This window comes from Dromiciops gliroides, chromosome 4 (assembly GCF_019393635.1).
Source record: "Dromiciops gliroides isolate mDroGli1 chromosome 4, mDroGli1.pri, whole genome shotgun sequence".
Classification (NCBI taxonomy): domain Eukaryota; kingdom Metazoa; phylum Chordata; class Mammalia; order Microbiotheria; family Microbiotheriidae; genus Dromiciops; species Dromiciops gliroides.
In genome coordinates this window covers 158604563-158624072 of record NC_057864.1, presented here as the reverse complement: position 1 = coordinate 158624072, position 19510 = coordinate 158604563, and the positions used below count along the sequence as shown (strand labels likewise).

Here is a 19510-nt window from a genome sequence, read left to right as displayed (position 1 = left end):
AAGTTATGCTACATGATTGTGACGGAATACTAATGTGCTATAAGATATGATGAGTTTGTTGATTTTAGAAAAACATGGAAAGACTGGCTCCCATGAAGGAAGATGCGATCCACCTCCAGAAAAAAAACTGACAAAGGGAAATATGTATATTACAGTCTTACATATGTGTGTGTATGTATATTCATGTTTAACTGTAGCCCTCTCTAGGGTGAGGTGGGGAGAGGGAGAAAAAAGTGCATAGCAGAGAACAAAGGAAACAGAAGAAAACACAGAAAAGCTGGGTAGCATTGAAATAAAAAAGTGTAGTGTTTATTATAGTTTTTTTAAAAAAGTAAAGAGTCTGAAATGGGAATTTACAGTATTATATTGAATCTACTCTTCATGTTCTGCTGTGTACATGGAAAAGTTCTTTTTCCCCATATTTTGTATTTGTTTAAAACGAATACATTTTTTTTTTAAACAAGAAACTAGGGGGCGGCTAGGTGGCACAGTGGATAGAGCACCAGCCCTGGAGTCAGGAGTACCTGAGTTCAAATCTGGCCTCAGACACTTAACACTTACTAGCTGTGTGACCCTGGGCAAGTCACTTAACCCCAATTGCCTCACTAAAAAAAAAAAAGAAAAGAAAAAGAAAAAAACAAGAAACTAAGGTAAGCTCACAGGCTGTGGATACTATTACTTTTTTTTTTTTATAAGGGCGGTGATATTATTACTTCTTAAAACTATTTTAGAACAAAGAAACAAACAAAAGAAATCAGAACAACAAATGCCCTTCTCCAGTCCATGAGGCACTTTTCCCATTTTCCACAATCTTTCATATTACACTGAAGGTGGCTCAGCAACCACACCCATCACATAATTCTTTTTTTTGGGGGGGGTGGGTGGGGGGGATGGGGGTTAAGTGACTTGCCTTGGGTCACACAGCTAGTAAATGTCAAGTGTCTGAGGCCGGCTTTGAACTCAGGTCCTCCTGAATCCAGAGCCGGTGCTTTATCCACTGCACTACCTAGCTGCCCCACATAATTCTTTAAAAACAAAAATAATAAATATTTTTATTTATAGTTTAGAGTTCCAAATTTTAACCCTCCTGAGTCAGGTACCATCTTCTTATTTATCTTGGGTATTAACTTCCTATCAGGCAGTTTTGTTCTGCCATTCCCAGGGGCGGAGGGGAAAATGAAGCAAAATGAGAATTAAACAGTTCTCTACCTTTTCTGTGGTTAGTGACCACCCAGACTGAAGTCTTAACCCTGCTTCAATCTCCCAGCTCCCCTCCTGAGTGCAAAAAATCCCCTCTAACAAGTGTCCTTAGTTTGCTGGCTATCCTCCTCACACCTAATGTCTTGGCACTTCTGACACTAGTTTTGCAGTATTGTGCCAATCTCTTGTATTTGTTGTTTTTCCCTTTTTTTTTTAAAGTACCTTCTGTACTTACTTTCTAAAAGGTGAGATGGTTGAATAGTTCTCTAGTTCTCCTCTAACTTCTCTCCTCTGGAATTATTTCCTTTTTTATTCTTTAAAATTTACTTCTTGGGGGCGGCTAGGTGGCGCAGTGGATAAAGCACCGGCCCTGGATTCAGGAGTACCTGAGTTCAAATCCGGCCTCAGACACTTAACGCTTACTAGCTGTGTGACCCTGGGCAAGTCACTTAACCCCAATTGCCTCACTAAAAAAAAAAAAAAAAAAAAATTTAATTCTTGGGCAGCTAGGTGGCACAGTAGATAAAGCACCAGCCCTGGATTCAGGACGACCTGAGTTCAAATCTGGCCTCAGACACTTGACACTTACTAGTTGTGTGACCCTGGGCAAGTCACTTAACCCCAATTGCCTCACCAAAAATAAAATAATAATAAAATTTAATTCTTGAGTTTCCCATCATGGTTGGGCTGGTTTCTATTGAATCTAAGTCCTACTGAACACTCCTCTGAAACCACTAAAACAGCTTCCTCTCATGTTAGCCCTGCTCAGGTTTTATTCCTTCTAATACATACTCTGGGAGGCAGTGATCCTTGCTCACCCTCCTTTAAGGTTCTCATAAGCAAACAGGGTTCCCTATAAACATCAGATTCAAGGAAGAACCCACCCCCCATTTTCAGGATGAAAGTGAAAAACGATTATTAAAAATGGCCACTATCATGGGGAGACTCAAATCTCTCCCCCACCACCCTTCTTACTGATGCCTTATGTTAGCCTTTACCTTCTTTACTGATGAGATTTGGACTCTCTGGTTCAAGACCCCACCCAGGTGGAAGCTATTGTGCTCCCTCAGCTTGAGTGGGGCCTACATTCTTTGAATTGATGACCTTATATAGAGATACTTTCCCTGATCCAAAAGACACTTAGTCCTTCATGTTAATAAACCCACACCTCCAATTCAGTTAACCAATTAGATTTGAAGTTTAATGGACTACCTCTTATCCAAAAGGCATAAAAACTAAAGGAGTAGCCATGCTATCTCTTTGGATGAGAGGTTAAGAAGTCATTCTTTGTCAATCTCTTACTGGTCATGACTGATAAAACTGATTAGAACTTACCCCAAATTTTTATTTTGAAATTATTTTATTTGGCACAATAGTATCAAAATCGCTTCTGGCAAAGCTACTGGACTTCTGGCAGAATTTTACCAGGTGTGTGGACAATGCAAGTCTCCCATAATTTCTACACTGTACCCCTCTGCCAAGTTTGTGATGTCCCCAATTCATCTGTTGCCTCTTTCTGTTCAGGTGGTTTAGGGCAGGGCTTCTTAAACTTTTTCCAACTGTGACCCTTTCACCCAAGAAATTTTTAAATGACCCTGGGCATATAGGTATATAAAACGGGTACATATAAACCTTTTACTATTGCCAAATTTTTAGTGACCCCCACATTCAGTTATGTGACCTCACCTGGGGTTGCGACCTACAGTTTAAGAAGCTTTGGTCTAGGGGCAGCTAGGTGGTGCAGTGGATAGAGCACCAGCCCTGGATTCAGGAGGACCTGAGTTGAAATCCTGTCTCAGACACTTAACACTTACTAGCTGTGTGACTCTAGGCAAGTCACTTAACCCCAATTGCCTCACTTAAAAAAAAAAAAAAGCAGCTTTGGTCTAGGGTACACTCCAATGACAAAAACTGCTTCCATTAATCTTTATCCAAATGCTCTCTATCATGCTTCACCCCAGCTCTTCAGATTTCCTCATATGCCTTCTTAAAATACAATGCTTCTCGGGGCAGCTAGGTGGCGCTGTGGATAGAGCACCGGCCCTGGAGTCAGGAGTACCTGAGTTCAAATCCGACCTCAGACACCTAACACTAGCTGTGTGACCTTGGGCAAGTCACTTAACCCCAATTGCCTCACTAAAAAAAACCAAACCAAAAACCAATGCTTCTCCACCTGACCTTTTAGCTATCCTCTTTCTTCCAAGTATCCCATCCACACTGAGAACCACACTTATGTTGGTCATAACTTTTATCCCACCAAGTCTTAATGCTAAGTTACTACAAGTTAAGATTTTGGATCCTTGAGATAATAGCTATAGTTCCTTTTTCTTTTCTTTTTCTTTTTGGTGAGGCAATAGGGGTTAAGTGACTTGCCCAGGGTCACACAGCTAGTGTCAAGTGTTTGAGGCCAGATTTGAACTCAGGTCCTTCTGAATCCTGCCCCTCAGTTATAGTTCCTTTTGCTTTATGCCTACACTTGAGTCATTTGAGGCCACAGAATTTATTTATTATTGGTTCAATTCTTAGAATCTGTGAACTTCTAAATGTTAACTGCTATTCTTTCATTGCAGCTGCTTTCTATGGTATTTGGATTGGTGCCACTTTCTTTTTCTCCAGCCTTTTCTGTGTAGAGCTCTTTTAAACTTTTGATTTCTAAGACACCCAGCAAATATATTCTTAGAGGGCTTTGATAGGTGCACCGCACCCTTCAGGAGGAATCCGTCATTCCTTTATTATAAAGCTGTGATCCAGCAATGCCAATCTCATTCTCATATACCACCTTTTGGCCAACTGTTCACATCCCAAACTGATTTTTTTCTTTTGGATCCCTTGCCTTTAATAAACAGCTGTGAAAACATTTTCCTTTTGCCCCATATAGGATCTTCAGTTCCCTACTTTATCATTTGTGCCAAGAGTCATCTCAAGTGCATGGTAGTCATCCATTTTGACAAGATTATCAATAGGGAGATTATCAATAGGCTGAATATGTGCCCCAGATCTATTTATCATTGTTACCAGGTCCCTAAAGAGCTGTGTTGGAACCCCCCCAGCAGGGAATTATCAATCACCGTGCCTCTGACCCATACTTTCTCCTCAGAACATCCAATTCCCTTCTTGTGTCTCAGAGCTTCAAATTTGTTTTCTAGCTCAAATGTATACTTAGCATCTTCTTTCCTTCCTCTCTGGCACTGCTCTGCTTTCCAACTTCCTGACATAGCCTACTCACATTTTTTCATCTATTCTAGGTCATAGTGCAGACAACATAGTATAGGATACTTGGGTTCAATCACAAACTTTGATCCTAAATGTCTGACGTGGGGCAAATCACTTCACTTCCCCAAGCCTCAGTGATTTCATTTGTTAAACAGAAATAATAAACACACTTCTCGGGGCAGCTAGGTGGCACAATGGATAGAGCACCAGCCCTGGAGTCAGGAGTACCTGAGTTCAAATCCGGCCTCAGATGCTTGACATTTACTAGCTGTGTGATCCTGGGCAAGTCACTTAACCCTCACTGCCCCGCCAAAAATAAATAAATAAATAAATGAATGAATGAATGAATGAATGAATGAATGAATGAATAAATAAATAAATAAACACACTTCTCTCTTCACTGATCTTTATCCAAAAGTACTCCACTGTGCCTCACAAGGATGTTGTGAACAAAGGACTAATAATGTTATGTTATTTCATTTGACCTTCACCACAGCCCTGTGGTATATGATGGTGTTATACACATTTCACTGATAACAAAACTGAAGCAGAGAGAAGGTAAGTAACTTGCTCAGCGTCAACACAGTCAGAAGATGTCTCAGGAATGATTTGAACTTGGGTCTTCTTGATTCTATTCTCTTTTTGCAATAGGGCCCCCAGGTCCTACCTAAAATTCTAATTCTCAGTAGTAAGAAAAACCCTGGAATTGAAATCCTCTATAGGAAATGGGCAAAACTTGTAGCAGGAGAAATTTAAGTCATATCTTAGGGAAGACTTTCTGACAGTTCAGGTGAGTAAGACTAGAAGCTGGAATAAAGGAAACAGGAGCATATATGAGACAATCTCTCAAGGCCTTCCAACCCAGATCATCCCTCAATTCATTTATAGACACATCAAAGGAAGTCCCCAAGGACTGTGTCCTACCCCTCAGTAGAGGTTGTGGAGCTAACAGACAGGTAATTTCTGTTTTCTGGGGGGAAAGGGGAAGTTGGAGAGGGAGAAGTGAGGCAGACCTGTGCACACATGATGATGAGGTCGGTGTTTGTCCGAAGCCAATCCAGGAAGACTTTCACAGCAGGAAGAAGTCCCTCTGCCATCAAGATGCGAAGTTTCTCCTGGATGCTCCTTTCATTGTGACAGGAGCGTCCACTGGACACACTCTCCTCTGACTCAGATCCGTCATCAGATGCTAGAGTGGAGGAGAAAGGACACAGAGCTGAGATGAAAGACTTGATGTCTGGTATCTTAAGTCTGCCATTTAGTTTCTTTTAGGTTCAGGCTAATGTGCATGGCTGGCTATTTAGGGTTCCCTCAGGCATTATGGTAAGCTGAAAGGAACTCTGCATTTGGAGTCAGATGATCTGGTCTGAATCTTGGTCTTTCCACTTATTGCTCGTGTGACCTTGGTTAAATTCACTTGGCCTCAATTTCCTCATCAACAAAATGAAGTGGTTAGACCAGAGAACCCCTAAGGTTCTTTTCAGCTCTAAATCTATGATCCTATAATATCCTGAGATGGAAGGGGGCGGGGGGCAGGCAGGATCCAGCTTTCCCTCAACAATGCTGACATTCAAATAAGCTTCAATATGTCTGATTGTGTGTCAGGTTTTCTGGCCCCTACAGAGGCCAGAGCTGCAGACACACTTGCCATATGTAAGACACAGAACAATAAGCTTAGGGGCAATAGTGATGCAGCAGCAAGAGGAAGAAAATGTTTGGAAACTGGGAGTTGAGAGTATAAAACTAAGGAAAAGTAAAGACCAGAGGAAGTAGTATTCCAGATCTCTGGGAGTAGAATGAGTGAATAGGCTGTTACTATAAAAGGAAGACAGGAATCTAGATCGCACCAGGGACTTCCTAAGAGATAAAGTGGGGAACATGAAAGGCTGGGGTGACCTCCCAGAAGAGGATAGGACCTACGACTGAAATAAGTCCCATTTGTTACATATGTAGGAACCAGGGCTTGATAATCCCGAGAGACCAAAATACCTGGTTCAGGTTTGTCCAGGTCCCCATTGATGCAGGCCCTGTTACCAGCAGTGCTCTGAGTTTCATTAGAAGGCTGGAGAAGGATGTTACTGAAGGTGGGGGCCAATCGGAAGCAGCGTTTGGTTTGGAACATCTGAGTGGACATGGCTTGTAGGTTACTGGCAATACTGGCCTCGTTTGGACCCAATGGGCCATTGGAGGGGTCAGAAGCTTCTGGCCTGGACCGAGGGGGGTCTGGGACCATAGGCCGAGTTCCCTCCTCGTCTTCCATGTCCTCCAGGTCTGAGCGTGACTCCTGGCTGTTCATCTCTGAGTCTGTCTCCGCATCAAAAGCTGTACCCCCACCCTCATCACTCTTATCTGAACCACTGTCGGAACCTTCACTGGCCCGGGCTGAGTCATGGCTTGAATCGGACTCGAAGCCTTCACTCAGGTCACTGTCATCACCAGCCTTGGGTGGGTGGTGGCGTCGCCTACGAAGGCAAGACAGGCGGGAGAATTTACGACTCTTCTTGGCCTCCCCCCCTCTTGGTGCTGGGGGAGGAGGCTCTGGCTCTGGTTCCACCTCCTTCTCCAGTGATTCTTTGGGCTCAGGCTCATCTGTGGGAAGAAGTGATTATGATGGAAAGTCTGAGGAGGCAGCAGCAGGATAAAGCTTGGGGTCTTCTCCCTCCATCCAGTAGCACCTTTCCCTTAGTTCCCCATCCCTGGCTACTCAGAGAATTTAGAGAATCTCAGTTAGAAGGGATGCTAGTCCACCCCCTGCTTGAGTTTCATATATAGATATAGACAGATATCTCTATCTCTATCTTCTCCCCCTTTACATAATGTCCTTTCCTCTGATGACTTCCCCAAGTCCCTCCCACTATTCCCACACCTGTCCCATCACTCTGGAATGCTGGCACAGGGTTCTCCCCCTCTTCCAGCTCTGCCTGTAGCCGGATATTGACATGGTTGATAAGATGGGAGAAGAACGCCAGGGTGAAGGCAATGGCAGCACTGTATTGCTTTGATCCTAAAATCAGAGAGAGGGAAGGGCTGTTAGGGGTTGTAAAACAGGAGCACCCTTTGGGAGACAAGAATCCTTCTCTTTCCAATTCTCATATATGTAGTAGCTCAAAGGAAATCTCATCCACTCCTCCCTACCGATTTTACCAGCTCTGTATGGCAAGGCCCCCTCCACTCCGTGACCTCAAAACAACCTTTTGCTTTTTGCTCCATTTATATCCTTTATTAACTTTCTATGGCCACTGAAATACACCCCTGCTCTAAGCATTCACACAAGTTATTTCTAGCAACCAAGGCCCCTTCACCTTTTCATTCTAGCCAATCCTGTCTCATTTACCAAACCCTGCCCTAGACTACAAGAAAGACCTCTTACCCTGATTTTGCCCCATTCCCTCAGTGGGGATGGAGAGAATTCTGGCTGGCTGGAACCTAAGTCCTTATTCTTGGGTTTGGGGTCATACTGTCTCCTATTTTCATTTAACCGGAATCTACCTGAGATCAAGGATTTTTTCCTCCTCGCTTAGTTCTGGCTATTTATCTAGGTGAGGACAAGTTTTTGCAAAGAGGGCTTCTATGGAGCCTGCAACCCACTAGGGGCTTAAGGTGGTAAGGAATCTGACAAGACTGTTACCTGCTCTCTTCAAGCTGTGAACACTCATGAGGCAAATGATGACCATACGGAAGATGAGAAGGTCAGGGAGAAAAGAATAGCCATTCTCATACTCCTCCTCATCCTCAGTAGCCAGGCTGAGGTTGGGTGAAGAGGGCAGGTAGAAGAGGCAAAGGTTGAAGTCCTCCAGGACTGACTGGCAGAGTGATGTCAGCTCTGAGTCCAGGGTGCTGGATGCCAGGGAACATAGAAGTGATGTGTCAATGGTGACCGAGAGGGAAAAGAGCTTTGTGAATAGGATCTAAAAAGAAGGCTGAGAGGTGACAGCACCCTACACTCTCAAATGAGACAGGGCCATGTCTCATGGCTGCATCCACACATAAGTGGATGGAGGACTACTTTCCAGAGGGTGATCGACCCAAGCAGGAAGGAAATAGGCTCTACTGTGCCCCCCCCCTAAGAATTAAAGTTAGATACCCAGAAAGAACTTCCTACCTATGGGTAAAGGATCTTTAAGTCAGAGAAAACCCCCTCACCATTCTGGCTTGGGGAAGGGGATTTTCCACACTGAAGTAGAATTTAGCAAGAACATCTCATCCCTTTGGGCTCTCCTCAATCAGAGCCTTCCTGGACTGAAAAGGAGAAATTCAGCTTCTTGCCCAATTTCAGAGCTTACAGACTCTTATACATACCTGCTCTTGGGCTGCAGAAGACTTTGCAGGTACATGAAGCTCACCAGAAGCCTCTTAATGTCCTTACACCTGAATTGAGAAGGAACAAACAGCAGTTGCTGAAGGCTCTGGAGTGATGTCCACAGTCTCATCTCTATGGAATCTCTCCTTTACCCCGCTCACCGCTTCTTGCTGGGAGACAGTTTTCGAGTCTCACATTTCTTCAGCTGGTGGTACATTTTGGCTGCCTTGTCATATAGCCGTTTGAGATTCCCATAAGCCCCCTCAAAGGACACTTCTGACTGGATGCTGGGGAAGAGGCAGAAAGGCATTGTGGCTATAACTTGACTAAGCAAGAGGAGGAAATGAAGTAAAGGACATTTGTTTTAAGACTCTGGGTAAAAATACTATATCATATGGGGAAAGGAAAACCAATAACTACAAATCGCATTCATTCTGACCTTCCATGTCCAGCCAACTCTAGATCTGGAGAGAAGTGCCATGAGGAAAAAGGAAATGCCAAGCTAAAAAGTCCAGCTTCTTCAAAATGACTTCCTAGATGAACCTAACAAGAGTAGATGGCCTTACCTCCCTTTTACCGTTCTTGCCTGAAAATGGTAAGACCAAAACTATTTTCCCACTATCTATGAATTTACTCATTCCTAAAACACATTAAATGTGAACCTATATTACTTAAATAGAATAGTTTAGTATTTTTTTTTTTTTTGGTGAGGCAATTGGGGTTAAGTGACTTGCCCAGGGTCACACAGCTAGTGTTAAATGTCTGAGGCCAGATTTGAATTCAGGTACTCCTGACTCCAGGGCCGGTACTCTATCCACTGTGCCACCTAGCTGCCCCAGTTTAGTATTTTTTTCACGTCTTGGATTAATGCTGTCATTTTTATTTGGCTCTGTTCATCTTATGGGTCTGCTCCTGAATCTCAGAAAGTAAACTTTCAGAAGGCAGAAACTCCATTTAGGTATGGATTATGTACTGTCATATGGCAATGTAACAAACAGAATTTTTTTTTTAGGGGGGGGCGGCGGCGCTGGGCAATGAGGGTTAAGTGACTTGCCCAGGGTCACACAGCCAGTAAGTGTCAAATGGCCGAGGATGGATTTGAACTCAGGTACTCCTGAATCCAGGGCCGGTGCTTTATCCACTGTGCCACCTAGCTGTCCCAAAAAATAGAATTTTAATCTTATGAACTTGATATAGCAAGTTTATGTTGTCTTGACTCAGGTTCCAGAATTCTAAGGCTCCTAATGAAAGGATGTGTGTGTGTGTGTGTGTGTGTGTGTGTGTGTGTACACACACACACACGCACACACGCCTGCAAGAGGAGAAGGGTACTTACCACCTCAGGTAGCAGTACATGGCTTCTACATTGTAATACTTGCTGCCTGCCAGGGTACCCAGCTGATTGAAAGGCATACCTGGTAAAGAAGAAACAGACAAGCTAAAGCTAGAATGCCTTGACCAAGAGACCCACCTAAGCAACTATTGAGAATCAAAGATGAAGTGGAAGAAAGCCAACCAAATGCCATGGGGGTATCTCTTTTTGGTAATAAGAAGTTAAATCTTGTTTTTTCTTATCTCTCCTCTCATTCCTGTCCAACTTCAATTTTCCTGCTCCTGGTGACACTCCTGGGAAAACTGAGGCCCTCACTTTCTACACTATGCTAAGGCATTCCTGTCTGCTTCCTAGCCTTCCTTGTTGCACCAAGAATAAACAGGCCTTTTTCTTCCAGGGGAGGTACAGCTGCACAGGATCATCTCCTGTATCTCTTTAACCATCCCACTCTACTTTTTCTCATCTCGGCCATCTTTCCTGTTCATTTCCATCCCTTCCATCAGAAAGGTTTTGTCCCTTCTCGTTCAATGGCAACAAGTCAAGTGTATCTTTTTTCCCAGAGAATCTTCCTTCAAAGAGTTATAATCATGCATGCCCTGGTTCTTCCTGCTGCTCTCTTGAATTCCCTTTAACATAAAGAGAGGGGAAAAAGAACTCAAGCAGAGCAAAGTAAATATCAGGAGGAAAACTTCATCAACAGAAGTTGAAGCAATAAAGTTACAGAGATCAAGGGTGAAAAGGAGAGAAAGTCTGAACAGCTTCCTGACCTATTTCTAACCTCTTTCTTTTTTTTTTTTGTTTTGTTTTGTTTTGTTTTTTAGTGAGGCAATTGGGGTTAAGTGACTTGCCCAGGGTCACACAGCTAGTAAGTGTTAAGTGTCTGAGGTTGGATTTGAACTCAGGTACTCCTGACTCCAGAGCCAGTGCTCTATCCACTGCACCATCTAGCTGCCCCCTAACCTCTTTCTTTATGGAGCTCAATTTGCAAAATATTTATGGATTTAGAAATTTTCTCACAAGCCTGATGATGTTGGAGCACGAGAACTAATGGGATAACACTTACCTATCTGGGGAGCCACTGACAAGGCTTGGTAGTAGAATCTCTCAGCCAGATGCTCTGTGTCCACACCAGCTAATTCATTCTGATATCGGGCTGGAGGAAAATGGTGAAAAAGTTGAAAGTTAGCACTGGCCCCTTACTTTCAAAGGAAACTTGCCCCCATCTCAGAACCCATCCAGGGGATGTGCAACAAGAGATAAAGAAACCTGAGCTGAAATGCAGGCAATGTCTTGGGTTCCTGGAACAGAGCCAATACACTGTAACTATGGGTAAGTTGCTCAATACCCTCCCCCACCTTTGCTAGGATAGCCAAAAAAATAAGTGAGAGTGTGAGTGTGTGTGTGAGAGGTGGGTGAGAGAGAGAGAGAGAGAGAGCGCGCGCGCGCGAGCACGCACGCTCAAGTGCTAATTATTTATACCAATCTGGAAGTAGGCGGTGCCAAGCCAATGAATAACCCCTCAAATTTTTACTTGGTTTTGGAATATATCATATGGCTGAGTAAGGGGGTGGGGATGTGGAGGATGGAAGAGAAATGGCAGTACATTTAATCATCCTAAATATGTTCATATTACATAGTTTATATTCTCTAAGCATATACAATGTAGCCAGCCAAGGCTTACACATTTGTAGCAGATAATCCTTAAAGTAGATAACAGTCTTGGCTACCTAATAAATTACTGTCTGGCCTGGAGACAGCAGGTAGGGGAAGTGGACACTCCTATTGAAATATGCCATTTCTTTTCTGATAGAAAGCTCCTATATCTGAGGTTCCATAAAGGAAGATAGTGGGTAATTTCTTCCCACACAATAACTCACAGGGATAAGAAATATCAGCAGTGAAGTGATAGAAATAAAATTAAACTTTCTCTAACCTACCATGGAAAAACTCCTGAGAGTTTGAACCTACTTTCTTTTCTTCCTCATCATTCACTGACCTTCTCTGCCTTATTGAAAGGTAGTGGGAAAATGGAGTTAGCACACAAGGGGAAGAAGTAGAATCAGAAGTTAAACTCCTAGACCACACAATACACCAGGAATAGAGGCAAAAACTTAAGCAGCTTAGCTCTTCACTGGGTGCCTGACTGCTCCAAAAAGGGAAGATGTAAGGCAAATAAGAAAAGAAGCAGATTCTTACACAGGTCTCCCAGATACACCAGACACCGGTGGCAAGCCATCTGAGCCCAGTCCATCTCTTTCCCTGAGGCAGATACTGGCTTCTTACAACCTGAGGGAGAAAAGTCTTTGAGTCTATTCTCTAACATCTCTTCATGTCTTCACCATGAGCCCTTTCCTAGGCATTGAGGGGTAGGAAGGGACATGCCCATAGGACAATGACAAACAGACAGGCATGGAAAATCCTGCCAGTGCTTTGGACGTTAGCATTAGGAGACAAGGATGGGACTAGAGAGAACAAACCTAGAGATCTTATTCTGAGGAAGTTTCTTAGAAGAGGCTGAAATATGTTTGGGACTGGATGGAGCAGGAAGATGTGGGCAAGGACCAACCTATGTTAAGGTTTAGAAATGGGAGGGGAGAAATGGAGAGCAGGTTTACCTAACTGAACCAGAAAGTCTAATAATGAGTTAACATTTATTTGAAAAGTGGATGAAAGAGAGAGAACCCTAATGGAAGAAAGCCTAGGAATCTAAACTAAGGACTTGATATTGGCTTTCTCCCTTTTTTTTGGGGGGGGGGGTGTGGAAGGGCAGGGCAATGAGGGTTAAGTGACTTGCCCAGGGTCACACAGCTAGTTAGTGTCAAGTGTATGAGGCCAGATTTGAACTCAGGTCCCCCTGAATCCAGGGCTAGTGCTTTATTGCACCACCCAGCTGCCCCAAGGGCTTGATATTGGAAGCAAGATACAAATGCAACCACTGCAGGTTTTGGAGCCAGACAAAACAAGTATCTCATGCTTGAGGAAGACGATCTTGGCTAATGGATAACAGATGAATGTGGTGAGGGAGGAGACCATTGACTAGTCCCAGGGACCAGAGGATGATGGTAGCATAATCAACAAGAGTTCTCAAATCCTTCCTTTCTATCTTGAGTTGCCTTGATCCTCAATTCAGAGAGCTACTGATTTTTGGAAAGAAGTTATTCTTTCCCCCCTCCATCTCCCTTCCAGTTTTAGGGAGCCAGGCATCTTAGGCTGGGAGGCTAGAGAAAGAGGACAAGGGGGAAAAATTTTAATGGAAGGAACTGAACTGAACAAATCAATATCAGGAAATTAATTTTTTGAAGATTAAGTTGGAGAACTAACTTGCTGGTTTGTTTGTTTTTTAAAATATCTTTGTTTACAGAAGACTTGCTGAACGGGAAAGAGAAAGGTGCACAATCAGAAATGAGTATCATATAAAAGCAAAAGGTATCAGTAAGTCTTCTCAGTGTCTTCTGCCCCAGAGAATCAGTCTATGAAATGCTCACAAGCTGATGAGCTATCTGTCTGGATTGTTAATCTTTTCTTACTGGGAAAAGTAGGTGAAATGAGCAGGGAAAAGAAGGTCTAAGCTTGTTGGAGAGCAAACATCCAACCTAGGAAGGGGTACGGCTTATAGTTGCCAGCATACCTGTTGGCAGAGATTTGTGGTACTTTGGAAAATGTCCATTAGTAATTTCCCAAGGTTTTCTTAAATGAATACTGGAAGAGAATTCCCAAAGCCAAAAAGGAAAAGGGAAAAAAAAGGCTCTGGCCAAAAAAAGGATTAATGTACTTTGTTATACCCAGAGCTACCCAAAGTCATCCTTTCCTTCCTCTTTTTCAAAGCAGGTTGCCACCATCCATCCCAAACTAATGGAGAGTCCCTTCCGCTCCTAAAGATTTTTGCATCTATCACTGTGCTTTTGTTTTGTTTGGTACCTCAGAATCTTATTTTTAAAAACCAGCAGAACTTCATCCTAAAATTTTGATACAATTTTTGTAGAGGGTGTGTGACATGCTCTCCTAGCCCACATTCCACCTCCCACTAAAAGAGAAGTCCTTGAGACTCACTGACCTATTAGAGGGTCGGTGACATGAGTCCAGTCAATGCAGCATTGCAGTTCAAGCTGGTAGTGGGACTGGATGTAGAGGAGGAGATGCTGGTAGAAGCCAATACCAGCAACCAGGTGTGTCCTGTAGGCACATTCCAAGGTGCTCCGGCTGTGGATGTGCTGGGGGGCAGGTGGATCAGGGAAGGGGAGGGGCCGGCTAAGCAAAGGGCTCAGGGCACCGCCCCCCACCACCCTGGCCTTTTACAGAGGGGGAATATGCCTATAGTTTTAAAGCCCAGGATGAAGTTTACCCTCACCACAACCAGAACATCGTCCTACCCCCCCATCTCAATTCTGTTCTCTAGCATTCTTTACTTTCCTCCCTTAACTCTCCAAATCTCCTCTTGATCCCCAACTATGTTTACCACAGGCTTGTTCCCTACCCTCTAAACACTCCTTTCCATTTCCTCTATCCCACCCTCTTTAGCCCTCAACTTGCTTCCCCCGTCCCTAGATGCTAGCCCTCACTGTCTTTCCTCCCCCAGCTCTACCTCTCCTCTTACCTTTTTATTGGTCTTGATAAGCTGGATAACCTCATAATACACCTTCCTCCACAGTAGCTCCTCTGCTTTCCTCCCATAATCCACTGGATGCAGGAACATAAGCTTGACACAGAGTTCACGAAGCCTAGGAGGGGTCAGGGGTGAGGGAAAGAAAGATTTCTGAGATTATCTGAAGAGATGAATTGGCTACAAGGATACATTTGATAACACACAACATAGATGACTATGCTCTCTCTTAAAAGACAAAGTCTAAAATGATACTGAGTGTCAATATTACAAAAACAAAAACAAAAAAACCCCCAGAAGTTCCAAAAGACTTTTAAGAATTTCAATAAACATCTCTCCTCCCTAGCATCCTGTTCTCTTTTCTTCAGATTTTTTTCCCTTCTCCTTCCCTCCAGGGTGAAATATAGACAACTATTCCTCATGATTCAAATGTGGCTCCTATCTCCAATCTATGGGATATGGAGACCAAAGGAGTAAGAAAGGAGGCCATATTCTGGGAGCTGTTTCCTTTTTCCTCCCTTCAGAAAAACCAAAGATCTTGGGCAACAAGATGACGGTCTTTCTTATCAGGCTATCAGGACACCTCTGCATTTGACAGAGCTTACTAAGGAAAAGAACAGGAGAAATGAGGAGGGGTGGAAGGGAAGGGGAATTGGGAACTGTTGTATGGAGGTTGCCCCAGCTTACTTGTTCCTTAGGCTAATGTTCTCTGGTTTGAACACTTCTTGGTAAGCAGTTTTGTTGCAAAGGATGAGGTCAAGTCGATGCACAGCCTCCACCACTGCCCTGCAGAGAAATATAAGGTAGACAAACTCTGAGCCATGAGTATGGGGTGGAAATGGTAAAAGAACTGGGAGAGGGAAAAGGTTAAGGGAGGTACCATTCAAACTGAAAAATCCTTGGAACCTATCCTTTGCAAGCTTCACATCTTTTAGCCACAAAGAAAAGCCATTCTTGGTGTCTTGCTTTGCTTTAGAGCAGCAACTCTAGGACTGGAGAGGGGAGAGGATCCAGGAGTGACATTATACTAATAAGCAGAGAAGCTCTCACCTCAACTACTTTGTCTCTGGCTTGTGGAGGGGCCATAGTCATAGTCTTTATTATTCCCCTATGTCCTCTGGAGGGTAAAGACCAACTCTGCCAACACTCTTAAAACAGACCGAGTTCTATTCCCTTGCCTTGAGGGGGGGAGCACTTCTGCCTGTCAGTGGTCTGGCACCTCTAAAGCTATTCTGATGCCAGCAGGGTAGCTGCCAGAACCTGGCTAAATGGTTATCGAGGCCTTTTAAGAGGTAATCCAAGTGGTACCTAATATCGACAGTACAGGTGGACTTCTGGCAGCAGGATTAGGCATTTCATCTTGTATGAATAATTGTCTGCAGAGGGTCCCAACTCTTTTAGTCAGCATGTGTTTTATTCTAACATATTATCTCCTCTTGGGGTTTTCATAACACTCCTCTTTGATTTTCCTAGCTTATATGACCATGTCTCCTTTGCAGGATTTTCATCCACTAACACCCATATCATACTTACACCCACTATGTGTATTTCTTCTTTTCCTCTATACTCTCTCACTTGGTGATTTAAACAAATCCCATTGAGACTGAATTATCATTTCTATGCAGATGACTCTCAGATCTATACATCCAGCCCCAGTCTCTCTCTCCTGAGTTCCAGTTCTGGATCACCAACTGGTCCTTGGACCTTTCAAAAACAGATGTCTCATTTCATGGAATTTCAAACTCAATATGTCCAAAACTCAACCCGTTGTTGTTCTTCCCAAAGCCATTGCTCTTCCAAACTTCCTTATTATTGTTGGGATTGCCACCATCCTACTAGTCACCCACATTTGCAAGGTTGGTGTCATTCTTGATTCCTCATGTTCTCTACATAATCTATTAGTTGCCAAATCTTGTGATTTCTATTGCCACAACATGAACTGGATGTCTTCTCCACTCACACAGCCACTACTGAAGCCCTCAAAAACTCTTGCCTGGATTACTACAATGACCCCCTAAATGGTTTCTCTCCCTCCAATCTCCCCTTAGTCTAATCTATTTCCCCATAGCTGCCAAAGTGATTTTCCTAAAGTGACAATCTGACCATATTACCCCAATACTCAATAAACTTCTGCAACTCCTTATTGCCTCTAGGATACAATATAAAATCCTTTTAGGCATTTAAAACTCTCTGCCCCGGGGTGCAGTGGATAAAGCACCAGCCCTGGATTCAGGAGGACCTGAGTTCAAATCTGGCCTCAGATACTTGACACTTACTAGCTGTGTGACCCTGGACAAGTTCTGCCCTGCAAAAACAAAACAAAAATAAAATTCTCTGCCCGCTTCTCATCTTTTCAGTCTTTTTGCACATTACCCTCTTCATTAGATTCCATGGTCTAGCCAGACTTGCCTATTTGCTGTTCCTGACCCATGCAACATCTCAGTCTCTGTGACTTTGCACTGGCCATTCCCTATGTCTAGAATGCTCTCCCTTTCTCACTTCTGCCTCTCGATCTCTGGCTTCCGTTAAGACAGCTCAAACCTTCTTTGAAGGAGGCCTTTCCTGGTTCCTCTGGCTGCTGCTACCTTCCATTTTAGGGTTACCTCATCTCTCTTTTGCATGCATGCATCTTCTATACGTCTCTTGATGTTGTTCCCCCATTAGAATGTAAGCTTCTTCTTCTTCTTTTCTTTTCTTTTTTTTTTTTTTGGTTTTGTGGGGCAATGGGGGTTAAGTGACTTGCCCAGGGTCACACAGCTAGTAAGTGTTAAGTGTCTGAGGCCGGATTTGAACTCAGGTCCTCCTGAATCCAGGGCCAGTGCTCTATCCACTGCACCACCTAGCTGCCCCTAGAATGTAAGGTTCTTGAAAGCTATTTGTTTTTTCTTTCCATTCCCCATGGCCCAGCACATTGCCAAGCACACTTTAAAAATACTTGTTGATTAACAGCTGGGGGAAGGAGTGTGTGTATGAAGAAAGGAATCCCTTTTACGGTAGTACCCTTATGACTTCCAACATCCTTTTCCCTGCTTACTCATTCACTCACAGATGGGGGTAGCTCCTTACTACACTTTTAAAGAAATTAAGGGTGAGAAATACAGGTCCTACACGTATACAGAAAATCCTTTCTCTAAGTACAGAACTAAAAAAAGGCACCCCCAGTTCTCATTTGCCAAATGCCTTTTCTACATGTACATAATGACAGGTGACTGGATGTCTCAAATCTCATGCTTGAAGCCAAGCACAGGGATAGAACTGCAACATCTGTCCATGCATGTGCCAACACACCAGTTTAAGCATTTCAAAGTGGTGCTTTTTAGAAGGGACTAGATTCTGAGATGATTCAGAAGAGGGTCAGAACAACTACCGGGTGCAGGAGATTAGAGAGAAATCTCACCCAGTGTCTGCCCACGCTTTGTGACAGGCAGCACTGACACCCGGCAGCACTGAAGAGACACACGTGCCACCCCCAGCCTACTCTTCATACACCCAGGGACTGCTGAGGGGCAGCTCAAGGTGGGAGCCTTCGGGCTGCTGGATTTGATCACTGGACTATTTTTGGAGCAGCTTGTATCTCCCCATGCCCTCTGGCTGGTACAGCTGAAACAGGCACAATGCCCACTTGCTGAAGAAGATACAATAAGCCCTGACTCTTTCCCTGCTGGGATGCAGCTTGAGGATATGAAGAGTTGCCTTCTCCTGTCCAGAGCCCCCAAGCTAGAGCCAAAGGCAAAGAGCAACCGCAGGTTCAGGGATGGAAAGCTTAAATGCAGCATCACTAGGTATCCCCTGACCGCAGAGGGGACCCTATCATAGGATTAAAGGTCCAGCCAACCTCCCCTTCCCATTTCCCCAATACCACTCCACTGAGGAATGGAGGAGGGAGGCCATCCTGCTCTTTTCCCAGCCACGAGGTGTGGCAGAGACTAGGCATAAAGTATGTGAAATCAGCCACAAGGCTGAGAAAAAAGGACCCACAAACCTCCAGGTACCCCTACAGCACACCCAATCAATCACTTCTTAAACCTCCCTTAAGGCCCACGGCCAATATAGGCCAGCCTTCCAGTTCCCAGGGAAACTCTGTGCGTCCTACTTCCACAATCCCTCCCCACTACCCCCCCATCTTACCCTTCCCTTTTTTTCTTTTCTGAGGTTTCTCTCGCAGGCTGAAGGCCGCCCCCCCCCTTTCCTTCCCACCAAAGGAATGCCAAAGATCTCAGTGTCACCAACACACCTCAAGCCCTATTTTTATCTTCTTACTCCAACTCCTCCCAGGGATTCAGTCCCAACCTCGAGGCCACCAGATTTCCTCCACGTGTCCAACCCACCTTCCACCCCATCTCCAACTTAGACCCTAACCCAGAGCTCGAAAGTCCCGCCCCTCCCAGCTCCCTCCAAAATTCTACCCTACCCTCCCCTTCTCCATTTGTACCCTAGGTGATCCCGCCCCTTCAGCGTGGCCCCGCCCCCGACTGCCTTTTACCCCCCCCTCCCCCTCTTCCTCACCTCGTACCCCCCACCCCCCCTCCAGCGGGTCCTCTCCCACCCCGTCCCTCTCACCGGTAAAGCCGCTTGGTATGCAGGACCTTGGCCTCGGGCTCACTGCTCTCCGCTGCGGGGGGGCCCTGGCTCATGGTGCCCGGGGCCCGGGGGCGGCTCCCGGTTACAAGCCCCCGCCACCCGCCGCCACTGCCGCCGTCTCCGGCCGTAGCCGCCGCCGCCACCGCCGCCGGCCCTGCTCGGCCGCCATCGCTGTGAGGCGGCTGCCCGCGACGGCTCCTCCTCCGGCCACAAAGTCTCGCGAGAACAGCGCCACCACGCCAGCAACTTCACTGTCGCCAGATCTCGCGAGATCTTACCTCTT

The 19510-nt window shown here is 44.7% G+C and overlaps 1 protein-coding gene across 3 annotated transcripts in view; it reads right to left on the bottom strand.

The window, feature by feature from the left end:
* The window catches only part of SMG5 (SMG5 nonsense mediated mRNA decay factor), a 34776-nt gene extending 15349 nt beyond the window's left edge, over nucleotides 1-19427 (bottom strand). For 2 of the 3 annotated variants that reach the window (XM_044001663.1, XM_044001664.1), the window contains exons 1-13: nucleotides 19207-19427; nucleotides 15334-15432; nucleotides 14641-14764; nucleotides 14101-14257; nucleotides 12243-12332; nucleotides 11110-11199; nucleotides 10050-10128; nucleotides 8875-9000; nucleotides 8713-8781; nucleotides 8042-8250; nucleotides 7280-7417; nucleotides 6403-7002; nucleotides 5427-5602 (exon numbers count right to left, since the gene is read on the bottom strand). In XM_044001663.1, the coding sequence (XP_043857598.1) occupies nucleotides 5427-5602; nucleotides 6403-7002; nucleotides 7280-7417; nucleotides 8042-8250; nucleotides 8713-8781; nucleotides 8875-9000; nucleotides 10050-10128; nucleotides 11110-11199; nucleotides 12243-12332; nucleotides 14101-14257; nucleotides 14641-14764; nucleotides 15334-15432; nucleotides 19207-19280 (2031 nt within the window). In that variant the 5' untranslated portion in view covers nucleotides 19281-19427. Of the gene's footprint in view, nucleotides 1-5426; nucleotides 5603-6402; nucleotides 7003-7279; nucleotides 7418-8041; nucleotides 8251-8712; nucleotides 8782-8874; nucleotides 9001-10049; nucleotides 10129-11109; nucleotides 11200-12242; nucleotides 12333-14100; nucleotides 14258-14640; nucleotides 14765-15333; nucleotides 15433-19206 lie in introns of those variants that run through there. The other variant, XM_044001665.1, reaches the window with a different exon arrangement.
* Nucleotides 19428-19510: the final 83 nt, after the last annotated feature.